The following is a 13,333-nucleotide window of genomic DNA, read 5'->3' on the forward strand; positions in this document are numbered from 1 at the left end:
GTAATATAATGTCTCTATGAATTTATTCTGCCCTGGTACATTTGCTATTAAACTAAAAATACATCAGTGGCGCTACAACCTTTTTTAGGTCAGGGGCTCAGTTTTCTGTATCTGTTTCATGATCTTGTCCTGTGCCTGGACACGCCGTCGACTTTTTGGGTCTAAGGCAAGCCGGTTTCGTTTAGTTTTCCTTCACCGTTTGAGCGTATGTTAAATTCGCACTTAGGTGCACAGCCGGGGATAGAGCCTACGACCTCTGGGATGAGAGTCGTACGCTGATGCCACTAGGCCAACACTGCTCTTATCTTATATATCTATATCTTCTTTAAATATCTTTATATCACAAAACGGCTGACACATTAAAGCTACGGCGCCATAACACCCCTCCTTTTAAGGCGGTTATTTAACATAAAATATAACCTATTATTTAGTTAAATAGTAAATGTTACTTGATATATAGTAATTGTTAACTTGTGCATAATAAATGCCAAGAGGTATTATAATGTTACATAACAGAAAATAACTAATATGTGATTACAAAAAAAAATTCCAGGATTACTCTGTTGTATATGTTATGTATATATTATATTATATGTTATATATCACAATCGAGTTATGTTTGAAGTAGGTACTTGCTTTCATATGCTAACCACTTAGATGAACCAGCGTTTATATGTTAAAATTTGCCGTAACAATACGGTTTCAATAAAATGTCATCAAGAATGCGGTTAGCAAGGTTAGTGAAAGCTGTCATTGTTCTAGTCTGACACGATTTAACTGCGTTCAAACTTGTATACAGATAATCTTACTTCTAAATAAATATAAAAAATATCTTTATTAATCTAATACTTCTATATATAATCAGTGGCGCTACAACGTTTTTAGGTCTGGACAGATTTCTGTATCTGTTTCATCATCATTTGTCAATCTTATAGGCAAGTAGGTGATCAGCCTCCTGTGCCTGACATACGCCGTCTACTTTTTGTGTCTAAGACAAGTCGGTTTTCGATTTTTTTCGTCACCGTTCGAGCGAATGTCAAATGCGTACATAGAAAGAAAGTCCATTGATGCACAGCCGAGTATCGAACCTACGACCTCAGGGATGAGAGTCGCACGCTGAAGCCACTAGGCCAACGACCTACGTTATACATATTTTGTCATACGTAACAATACCATTGCCTTTAACGGTTAAAAATGGAACGATTTGACCCTATGCTGTAGTAGACGAGCGTTTTTCGTTAAATTAATTATTAATAAATGATTGGCCACATCAAGAATTGATAAAATTAACGATCTAGCCACGACGCCCTCTCTATTCAGAAAAAGGTTGAATAAAAAGTTGTCGAGACTAGGTCAGAAGTAAGTTGTTTATTTATTGATATAACGATTTTCTATTTTACTCTAACTTTATTATTCGTCACTAAATAAGTGTAAGAGAGTAATGTTTAATGTTTAAAGGCCGGCTACGAATTTGGGAGCCTCCTGGCATTGAGAGTGTCCATGGGCGGTATCACTTAACTGTGCTTACCCCGCGACAGCCCAAGCCGAGGTCCGAGTCTTGCAGGAGACGCCCTTGCGCTAGTCGAGGGATTCCGGCCAAAACAGCCTGAGCTGTAAAGGCCCTTAAGGCCAACAGCAAAATTCAATAATAAAAAAAAATATGGTTGTCTGTAAAGTCGGTTTACGGACGATAGTTTATACTTTTATGAATAAAATTGAATTAACACTATTTTGTATGGATACAAAGGAGTGAATCCTCGGACGCATATGCCAATCGAGTGGAAGAGAGATAGATACGGCGCAATAGCACATTGGGCGTAATGGGACAATGAGCGTAACGGGACAATGAGCGTTACGAGACAATAGTCGGCATTCATTGATTTATTAAATTTTGACACGTCAAGCAATGCTGTACCTATTTTTAATGTTATTTAAAAGGAATATCGACGTGATTCCAACAATATGCTACTCTTGCACACGTGTCTAAACAATGAGCGAACATAACAATAAATCATTTTATCCGATTGATATCGGCCTGATAAGACAAGGTTACACAATATTTCCTTTAAGATTAAAAACAGTTACGCGTTAACACAATACTTAAATTTTATTGTTTTTGATATTTTCTTTGTTTACAAAATTTTAAATAACTAGGTAGATTTACCAAACACATACTTACGGTTTTTACTGTACAGACATCGTTTAGAACAACATATATATTATATTGACCAAAATCAAAGCTTCCGGCTGAATTTTATCGTATTAGGTACTTAATAACAACGTCATCGGCTGTTACGACAATCGGTTTTTACGACCAAATATGTGTAGTCCCTTCGACATATTATAACGACATGTTATATCAGATTTTGACTATAGTTTAAATCAAGTTAATTCTTTTTCGATTTCGATTCAAAATCAATTCTTTTCAATTTCAAAACTCCCTCTTATCTTAAAAAATGAATTCAAATTCTCAGTTCCTTATATGTTAGAATTTATACTTCTTTGGCGTAACAAGATAAAAATCTTTTTAATTTTTTTATCTTTCGCCTTATTCTACGTTTATAAAAAAAATATTTAATAAATTGAAAGTTTTATTATAACGCATTAATTAGTTAAATAAAGTTTATTTAAATAACGCTCAAAAATTATTTCTACGAGTACATAATTAAAGAAATGGACATTTTTTTATTTGAAAATGTTGACTCTGCTAACTTCAGGGCGTTGGTTTTTTGTGACGGTGTGCGCACGCATCGTAAAAATTTGCTCTCATAATTTTTCCCTAACGCGCCAAAAGAAGTATAACTTTAATAAGCTTTTTTGAGTAATGTCGGGATTTGATCGACTTCCGACTATGTTACCAACTAAACCTCTGAGCGGTGCCGTATAGAGGAAATAATTGTATTTCCGAATATATTTCCGTGTTCCACTTTTACGGTAGATTTAAATTGATTGATATTTCGTAATCGTTCACAATACACGCACATGTGTATGTGTGATAGATATACAATCATTTGCACATCATGTATTTCTAAACGGCTTAACTAATAATGGTGAAATTGTGGCGTGATGCTATCGCATTGTAGCGTAGCTTATCAGCTACGCTACAATAATAGTAGTTGTATGGTTTGAATACTAGAGATATTCAAACTATACTGTTGATATATTTATTCAGAATAGGTTCTGTGGGCCAAACGAACACAGATTGCGCAGAGATTTTTTTACTTAGGGAAATGCATTGCACATACACTTTCGCAGCGCCACTGCTTAGTGCGGGACGCTTATGTAATTAATAATTAATAATTGTGGGATGTGGTAATAGCAGAGCCTTATTCGCTTCCCGATATGCTATGCGACCGTTGCGTCCGCTTCTCCACGCCCATTATTAGTTTGTTATACTTGACATAGCAAGTATCCTTCACAGACCGGGCCATTCGCCATTAGTAATAGCTAAATCGGATCCAAAAATTGCAACTTTCGTAAATATCGTGATTCTCGACTTTTTGGGTCTAAGGCAAGCCGGTTTCTTCATGACGCTTCATCGTTCGAGCGTTAAAATGCGAACATAAAAAGACAGTCCATTGGTGCACAGCCGGGGATCGAACCTACGACTGCTCACTTAACAACTAGGCATTGTTTTCATAATTAATATTATTTGTTCCAGGACCTGATACCACCTCAAGACACGGAGTCCTACCTGCTGAAAACGCAAAATGCAATTACCAACCTTCAAGCAAAATTGAATTCGTCGCGCAATACCAACATTCCGTCTCAATTGACAACTAGTCTCATCAGTGAGAAGACCCTGGTCTCAAGACTTCCACTGTCACAGCTAAGCCGGTCTAACTCTCTTAATTATAGACTGCGAAGAAAGGATAATTCAGGTATGTACTCAAGAGAAGCAAAGCTCAACGATAAGTGAGTTTCCAGTTCCTTGCAATTTCTTAATGAAAAGTTGGTGATTAAAAAAAGAACGGAGCGTTTCTTGACTTCTAGCCCACTCTACCCTTGATTTGGCCCACTGAAGTGGTTCCGAATTCGGATTCGACTTAGGGTCCTTCAAGAAATGAGCGTATGAATTCTTAAAAGGCCGGCAACGCACTCGCGAGACCTCTGGCAGTGTGACTGTCCATGGGAGGCGATACCACTTAAAATCAGATGAGCCTGCTGCCCTATTACATAAAGACATAGACATAACATTTATTACAAACAAAAACACACACACATAAATACACAAAATAACAATACTTAAAGAAAAAAATAAAATAAGACATCAAAAACAATAAAAATTTAAAATTAAAATTAAAAATTCCCTTTTGCCATTCAGTTCGCTTCCAGTGTGCAATGTGTGTGTAAAAAAAAATCTTCTACCGCATTTACCATGGAGAGTGTTCAGAGGAGTTGTTCGTACTAATAACTGCCCGTATTCCTTATGTTACATAAGAGTTATTTATAGTTGTATTTAAACATAGTGCCTTATTGAAATAAAACACTGTTTCATCTGATTGAGTTACTGACCCATTAATTCACATTGAATATTCTTGTATTATTGATTTAACTATTGGTTTAACCTTTTTACACTCTAGTATAATTTTTATAGAACTACCACTTACCCGTTTCAGGTGATGGTAGCCCACTCCGAAGTCCTGGACATTACGTCATCACAGGCTCGTCAAAGGTAGACCACCGACGGCTCAACAATGCCTCCAGATCCTTAGACACTGAACCAAGACGGGATTCAAACATGAACAGCCCCGATTCCCACAGAGGCCTCCTCAGCAACAGCTCAGACGACAAAACTCTCTCGAACCGACCCACTATGTCGCCAAAAACACACACACGGCACAAGTCCTTCGACGGACGAACTGATTACATTAAAGACATAAACACGAACGTGTGCCTTAAAGCTGTGCTGAAAAACAACGCCCTGGATACCAATTTAAGAATCGATCAAACGCGCCAACCCCCAAACGTGATCAAACGCTCTAGTTCATTCAACACTGTCAAGAATAACAACTTTATTGAAACACGAAAAGTTTCGCGGCGTTTGAGCGGTCATTCGGACATTTCGGATGATACAGATAATGGATCCTTTGACAAGGATCTGCGGAAGAGGGTGTTCTCGCCGGAGTTGACAACTGTTCCCTCGAATTCGCCGCGATGCCCGAACACACCGGAAATGCAGAGGAAGTTCGGACCGGGGTTGGTTAGGAATACTCGGGTGGCGAATAAAGGACGAATGTCAGAACCGCCCATGGCGAGGAAACCGACCAATCATCAGAGCAGACAGGATTCCAAAGTTATGAATAGGCTGACCAAGTCCAGGTCGTCGACAAGAGAGCCACCGAAGTCTGATAAAGGTATGTGTTTTACGTAATTTACAAAAAAAATCTATCCCAATATCGAACACCTTTGGTGGAAGGAATTGTTAAATTTAACTTCCGTAGGGAACTTTCAAGTGTACTCGATCTAACAATGGCAGGAAAACAATAACCATACAGACAATGCACCCTTTGAATCGATTATTCTGATAATAAATTGGATATGGTGTCTACTTATATTTTAAAGTCGAAGAATTAAAATGGTCCCATTGGTATGTGCCAAGGTAATTTAAGAATACCATAAAATTTCAAAATGACGATTTTAGCCAGACAAATATACATGGTTTATTTAAGATACCTGTAACGTCTACGAACAAGACATCAGAAACGGACTATAAGCCAAACTAGTTGAATCATTGTTATTATTAAATTGTTTATTCGCAAAGTGGTACATTCAGATTGATTAATTATAACAATTAATCAATCAGCCATATAAAAATAGGCATGCACATGTCAAATTATCATAATGTCATAATTATAAGAAGAGTTAAGTTGTTTATAATTGCTGTCAAAACTTATGATCGAAAATCTAAATACTATCCCACGCTATAAAGGCACATAACCTTTAAATAAACAAATGTAAGCATCTTACGCCTTTATTACACTAGTGCTATTTTTAATACCTATAGATAAACAAAAACAATTTTCAATAAGGCTATTTAGTCTAACTCCGTCCATTTAGAGAAAATAATTATATTTTCTCACATTTCAGCACAAAAGAAACCCAACCAGCACCGTTCATCATCAGCGTTAGCTACGAAAGAGAAAGAGTTCACCAACTGGAAGAAGAGATCCTCATACGATCCGATGAAGGCAGCGCAGGAAGGGAAAAAGAAACAGCAGATGGCGAAAAGGCAAGAATGTAACAAGGATGACCTTAGTTCACCCAGGTTGCTTTCTATACATTTTATGAATGATGATATATTCATACATTTTCATTTTTCACATAAACTTTATTCGAAGTTCATTAATAGCTGTTAGTTATTTGGATTTATAATCTTTTTTATTAAAAACTGTGTTTTTTAAAGGATCTATCCAAAAAGTATTTAAAATTGAGGTTTTATAATGTCTTGAATTATTTATGATCTGTGGTTGTTGCCAGTCATATAAATTTATATAAAGCGTAATTTATACAAATAAATTAAATAATTGTGGCTAACTGTATAACTTATACAGTTAATCCGACTATAACGCGCTTACCATAATCCGTAAAACGCATAATGTCACCCCTATAACGCGAAGATTTCTCCTATTAAAACTGAATAAATATTATATAATAAAATTATTAAATTCATGTTACTAGTTTTTGAATTTAAAAAGGTTTAAAACGGTTTTACGTGACTACTCCTACAACGCGGTTCAACCGCGTTATACTTGGAATTCTGTAAATAAAAATTAACGTTATAACCTTAATAAAATTCCAGCCACTCGTCACCCGTGCATCGATCCCAGTCATTCCACACCACGAATATGGCTGATCTCACCTTGGATTACTCCTCCGAGGGTACAGAGGATGACCAGCCGACGTTGCCAATTGACCCAATGATAACATCCACGCATTCTGACATCCTGGATTTGAGGAGAAAAGGCTTGACCAATGATGTGATTTTGGGCAGAAGTTATGTCGCAACTTTTAAGGTAAATCGAATTAAGCAGGTGATTAAAAAACGTAAACATTTTTTTTACCAATATATTATAAATTCCTTTGAGTAGAATTTTCAAAATCATTGAGTAAATTAAAAAAAACTATAAATAATCCTTAAATATCTTTCAATTCAAAAAATAATACTTTTTATTACATTTTAAATTATTATTAGTAAGAAAAACAACGCATAAGTCTAAAATGCCAATTTTTTTTACAGGTATCCCAAGTCGAGAAACCGAAACGTCACGACAAACACAAAACAGGCAAAGAGGTTGACAAGCGCAGAACCTTCATACTTGACAGTGACACGAACTCTACGACTAATGGCAGCAGTCCCAGAAATAGTTCAATATTCAGTCACGAGAAGAATTCGTACACGGACACTGAAGGAGAGAGCGGGACGGAGAGTGCGCCCGTCATGCGACAGAACAAGACGCAAGTGCAGCCGAAACAAAGGTACGTTGTACGGTATTAAACTTCGTGGACCCTCTTTGGAGTTTTGGAATCCAATTTTCTCGTAAAAACCTGACCAGCAAACTAAAAGAGTAGGGGCAAATGATAAAAATGTGTGTGATCCTACTTGAGATTTATGTAGTACACCATAAGTGTACAATAAAAAATGTGTGCGTCTAGTGTACACACGTAAGAAGTGAAACTTCTTTATGACCTTATTTTTCGAAAAATTATCTACTATGCAACTTTACAGAAATTGGTTAAAGTTAAATTAGATAAAGTTTAACAAAAGCTTATATATATAAAAGCTTATTATCATAGACATGAATACAAATACAATTATTTCATTTTACCTTATTACTACTAAGATTATTACAGAATTTTATTAATTGTAATAGAATTATTACTATCATTGTTATCGTTATTATATATTTTTGTTATTAATGGCTTCGAATCTCTTAAACTCTGAAACCGTGGTAGGGACAAGAAAAAGATGGCGCGTAACCGAAAAACGTGACGATTTGCTACAAAATTTCTCCCATACGTCGATAAAGAGGTTTCACTTCAAAAATATGTTTCTGATTTTCATCTTTTTTTGTGATCGATAATTTTTTGCATAGTATGATTTAAAAAAAAAAAAACTTGCATGGAAAAAATAGTTTGCTGAAAATAGGACTTTTTTGCTCCTACTATGCGTTCCCTACTTCTTATTTTACCAATACATCACTGTTTTGTCAATCCTAAAACCACATTTAAGGGCCGTGTTGGCCTAGTGGCTTCAGCGTGCGACTCTCATCCCTGAGGTCGTAGGTTTGATCCCCGGCACCATTGGACATTCTTTCTATGTCAAAAATTATTTGAAATTTGAATTTCAGCTCTACATTAAAATTTTGAAAATTTACTTACTGTTTTTTCGTGTTTCTTAAATGAACAATTAAATTTTTTAATATTAAAATTTATGTATGTTCATAAGAATTTTAGAAATACTAAGGTGTGGGGCTTAGCACTGTTGGGATACACTGCATAAGCGTGATTTGTACAAGTTTTGCTGTCAATGTATTAAATAAACTTTTTTTGTAGATACAGTGGTGATTACTCCATGTCATCTTCAACAACCTCAATTGGTCATAAAAAGCCTAAAGAAATCCAGCCCCGTTATATGGATATATCGAAATACAAAGCAGAGAATTCTCCAAAGACCTTCTTACGACGGGATCCCAGTAAGACGTACGTTGGAGTGCTAAATGAACGGCCAGTCAGTAAGGGAAGCGCTCAGCACTATGAAATGGGTAAGTTACCTGGAGTTCGAGTCCAAGCGGAAGTACTATAGTAGTGTGTACTACCTTATATAGTCAGTCTTTAAATTAATTTAAAAAGCTTCTTTTCGATCATTTTCTTTCTGCCTCGTAATTAACTCTACTTTTATATATTAATTATTGTGACTCAGTTAACCATTTGATTGGCTTTTAAATTTTTGTTTATACATATTTTTATTTATTCTTTAGATTTATTTTAGTTACGTGTTATTTTGAGTTTTTTTTGTTAATTATTTATGCACTTTTGTACTCTACCCTCTGTAGGTGTTCCATATTAGGGTTGCCTGGAAGAAATCGCTTGAGAGCGATAAGGCCCCCCGTTGCCTTATAACCTTTGTAACCGGCTTTTTTTATTTTTTATATGTATGTTTTTGTGTAAGGTAATAAAGTAAAAATAAATAGAGTTTTAATATCTCGTGTGAACGGCTTTTGTGGCTCTGTAGTCTTTTCAATTTTTAATGTAAAGCAGTAACGGACCTATTACGAGTCTAATTGCGGAGAAAGGAGTCCTACTACCCTAACCCCTAATGTAAAGTAGCCCATTTTTCTTCTTGACTTACTGTCCTACAACACCTAGATGGGGCAGAGGGCGTCCACAGTCGTCTCCATCGGTCTTGAGCCTCGTATTCTATTATAACCTAGCTCCAAGTCTTTCCGGCTCTCTATGCCTCATCTGCAACTGTACGGGGCCAGGTTTGCCTGGGACGGCCACGCTTCCGCTTTCCTTGCGGGTTTCAATCAAGCGCCTGCTTGGGAATATGATTGGGATCCCTTCGGAGTTCCTATCCATTTATATTTGCGTCACTTGATGTGCTGGCAAGGCCGGCCTTCTAATGTATAACAAATAAACACACAATAACATTTTCGATTTTCAGAACAAAAGAAACAAGAATTAGAGAAGTGGAAACGCAGGGCGTCATACGATCCGAGGAAAGCCGCGGCTCTCGGCAAGTCGAAAACTCCGCCCAAGACTGCGAGGTAACGAACAAATTGTTTTTTATTGTCTGTTCTTCTTTTGTCTCATCCCTTATGTGTTGTCTGTGTCTCTTTATGACTGATCTTGGAACAAGGAGATAAATGATTCGTGAATATTAAAATTATATTATTTATATAATAATTACCATATGGTAATAAAACCATGGACATATGAATTTTTTTTTTATCTTTTTTTTTTGCGAAATTTACGAGTATGGCTTCATATAAGTAATGTTTTATAATATATTGTATTTTTAAAAAATTGGTTTTTAAAAATTTTAGAGCGTGACAGTTCCCAATATGCATACAATTCTGGCTAAACTGTAACGGCGGCCATCTTGTATGAAAGAGGTTAGTCAAATGTCAATTTGACAGTTCTGGGAATTGGTGGTTTTTAATATTAATCAATATCTGCACTATTCATTAATCATATTGCTTTACGCTTTAAATAATGCTAGTCGGATTTAAATTGAAGTTTTAACGCCCAAGTTTTAGTGTATCAGAATTTTGGTTGGTTGCCAGATTGCATAAGGAGTTATTGGTGCTTTTTTTTTAATTACTCCAAGATTAGGAGCTGTTTTTATACTGTGCTTGTAATTGTGTATAATTAATTGATTGCCTACATCACTATTTCACAATTTGTAAATAATATTTTTATAGCAAGTATCTGTGCATATTATTGTAAGTATCTATTTTCTTTTCTGTTGTAATTAATATTGACTTGTAGTTTTAGATGGTTGGAGGGTTATGTTATAGCTAATAATATTATTATATTACCATAGTATAATTATTACTTTTTAAACGGTGTTTTTCTTATTCATTAATCATAGACATAGGTTTTAAGTATTATATGTTTTTTAAAGATAGCGTAGAGGTTTTGAACTTTATTAAATATCAAGGTTTTTGTCATAGCCTTATTAGATTATCACTACTGATGTACATAAATAATATTAATTTTTGTATGTGAAAAATATATACTGTTGTTTTCAGCAACGTCCTACGTTCGCAGTCGTTCCATGGGCCGGTTTTGTCGCCGAATCTCCGCTACCAGCCTCCGCCGGCGCAAATAAATGAATCCTACGATGCTTCGAGCGATAACGATTTTTAGGCGAAACGCCAATGTGATAGTTGTTTTTAATGTACCCGATTTGCTTTAATACGTCTAGTAGTAAGTTCTGTCAGCTGTCAAATGACTGTCATGCGCGAGCCGCTTAAATATGTCCGCATGACAGATGACCGACTCCGCTGCCGCCAATTTTGAAAATATTAAAATTTTGTGAGATTCCGTAATATAAGCTTGCTTTATTGCCGTGTAGAGAATTTTTATTTTTCGCACAAAATATACAACATACATGCACGGAATTTTTATATTATTTTACAATTTGTATTCGAGTCCCGTTTAGAATATTTAATATCTTATTAAATCGTACGTAGGGTAATATTTAAGCTAATTGTTTAAAGGGCCAATATATGAAGTAATATGGTATATTTGCGTGCAATCAAAGTATAAAATTAAAATCGAATTAAATGCTCGCGAGTATATTGCTCATATCATAAACATCGAGTTAATTTGTTAGTTATAACTAGCATAGATTTTTAGTGCAATAATTCACATCACATGAATTTCTTTCAAAATTGTGTCACTTATGGCTTTAATTTTTTGTCTATGGCTAAATAAAAGATGTGATAAGTTTCAAAATTAAATATTTAAGTTTCTAAATTATATGTGGCGTTAAAGTTGTTCGTTTGTTTGAGGGTTGCCAAGTTGTAAACTAGTACATATTTTATATTGGAGCTCACTTTGTTAATAGAACAAGATGAATACATTTATTCTTTTGTCGTGATTAATTTTTTTTTATACTTTAGTGATTAGTCTACTGTTTTTTACTCATGTCCGGTTTCTATATTCAAAATACCGAACTCTTAATGCGTAATTTTTATATATTCTTCAGGCTTTCGAATGAACTCTGTAGAAAATCAACGACTTGTAGCAACTACGGCTGGTACTTGGGAAATAGAAACCGTGCTGTTATTATCGTGACTGTACATAAACTGGCAACCTATAAAACGTATGAACTGTCCTGTTGTAAAGCTTGTCATAATTAAATGCAATGATTTATTTTGGAATTATTTATATTTTTATATTGTATTAAAATACTCATATTAGCGTATGATTTCTATGTAAAGTAAGTGAATAAATGGATTGAGTTACTTTGAACGATTTCAATTCTCTATAATTATCTGACAATTGACAATGAATATGACGCGACGGCTGTTGTTACGTCATTCTTAGTAGTTACGTTCACGCGTTAAATGTCGATGTCATCATTCAGTCGAGTTGGCGCGAACTCCAAAATTCAATATGTTTTTACATACAAAGATTTCAGTCATAACTCGTTTTGTATTCAAAAGTGTTACGATTTCAATGGCCACCACCACCTGTCAATTCTATCCCGAAGATTTTGAGAGAATTATTTTTAACGACTCGTACTTTTTTTTAAAGAGAGACTTACGTAATATATGAAACGATTTAACGTAACTCATTTCTTTAGCTTCAGTATTTTGTACAAATTAATTTTTACGTTCTGTTAATGAGATTTTATTTCCCAATTTTTGTTTTTTTCTCATCAATATAGTTACGCAATTTTTAATGTAAGATCTATATTTAGATGTCAGCAAACTAGTGGTAAGCCCCGCCTTTACCTGTATAATTTCCATGGTATTCGCTCTAAGCGTAGATTTTTTGTAATTGATGTTAAGCATTTCATAATTGTTTTGATGGGAAATAAAAAATGTATTAAATGTTTTTGTTTTCATTTAAACCACTAAAAAAGCATATCAAATAGAACCAATCAAAGTGGAGATTTAGGGTCAATTTATACTACCGCAGAGTCGAAGCGCATCGAAGCGTTTATCCGTAAACTAAACTTAATATAACTAAACTAAACATAACGAATTTCGTGCGTCTGCAAGTGACCAACGCTGATTTGTGCGCGCGCGCACGCGTCGCGTACAACTAGCAAACCTACGCGTCATCAGTCTGAAGTTAGCCTGCGTCAGCGTTGATCGCGATTGATTTGGGCGAGAAATTAATTTACCTGGTGCAAAAATATTAATGTCTATTTGATACAAACATTAACTAGCAAGTATTCAATAGCACTACTGTTCATGCCCATTACAGCACGTAAAAGAGTACATGCTTCGCTTTAGTTCTGAAGAATTTGAAGCATAGTATAAATTGACCCTTAAATTTTGGTTCTTGTTTGACAAAGAATGTTAGGCTGTTTAGTATGCTACTCTCCAGTTAAAAACTAAAGAAAGGAAAACTTCACGTGGATATTCCTCGCACATTTCACACTGAACAGGCATAAAGTAATCTAATTAAGACATAGAATGCAGATCGTATTATTTATAAAGAAAAATAATAACCCAAAAATCGATCCAGTCTATGTCCCTTTATGGGATTTTATTCAATGGGATCATTTAAGGTAGGGTCAGAATAAAACAACAATTCATACATTTATTTATTTATTTGCGATAACCAATACATTTCGCTCATAATCTCT

At 35.0% G+C, this 13,333-nt stretch overlaps 1 protein-coding gene across 3 annotated transcripts in view; it reads left to right on the plus strand.

The window, feature by feature from the left end:
• Positions 1 to 12,569, plus strand: part of LOC125052652 — a 38,275-nt gene extending 25,706 nt beyond the window's left edge. The window contains exons 3-11 of one of the 3 annotated variants that reach the window (XR_007117470.1): positions 3,662 to 3,881; positions 4,620 to 5,357; positions 6,091 to 6,268; positions 6,803 to 7,016; positions 7,241 to 7,479; positions 8,557 to 8,765; positions 9,668 to 9,770; positions 10,050 to 10,118; positions 10,758 to 10,895. Coding sequence is in view for 2 of the 3 variants with exons in the window: in XM_047653611.1 (XP_047509567.1) it covers positions 3,662 to 3,881; positions 4,620 to 5,357; positions 6,091 to 6,268; positions 6,803 to 7,016; positions 7,241 to 7,479; positions 8,557 to 8,765; positions 9,668 to 9,770; positions 10,758 to 10,875 (2,019 nt within the window). In the remaining variant the exon portion in view is untranslated. Of the gene's footprint in view, positions 1 to 3,661; positions 3,882 to 4,619; positions 5,358 to 6,090; positions 6,269 to 6,802; positions 7,017 to 7,240; positions 7,480 to 8,556; positions 8,766 to 9,667; positions 9,771 to 10,049; positions 10,119 to 10,757 lie in introns of all 3 variants that reach the window. The other 2 variants (XM_047653611.1, XM_047653612.1) reach the window with 2 other exon arrangements.
• The last annotated feature ends 764 nt before the right edge of the window (positions 12,570 to 13,333 follow it).

Source organism: Pieris napi, chromosome 9 (genome assembly GCF_905475465.1).
Source record: "Pieris napi chromosome 9, ilPieNapi1.2, whole genome shotgun sequence".
In the NCBI taxonomy this organism is placed as follows: domain Eukaryota; kingdom Metazoa; phylum Arthropoda; class Insecta; order Lepidoptera; family Pieridae; genus Pieris; species Pieris napi.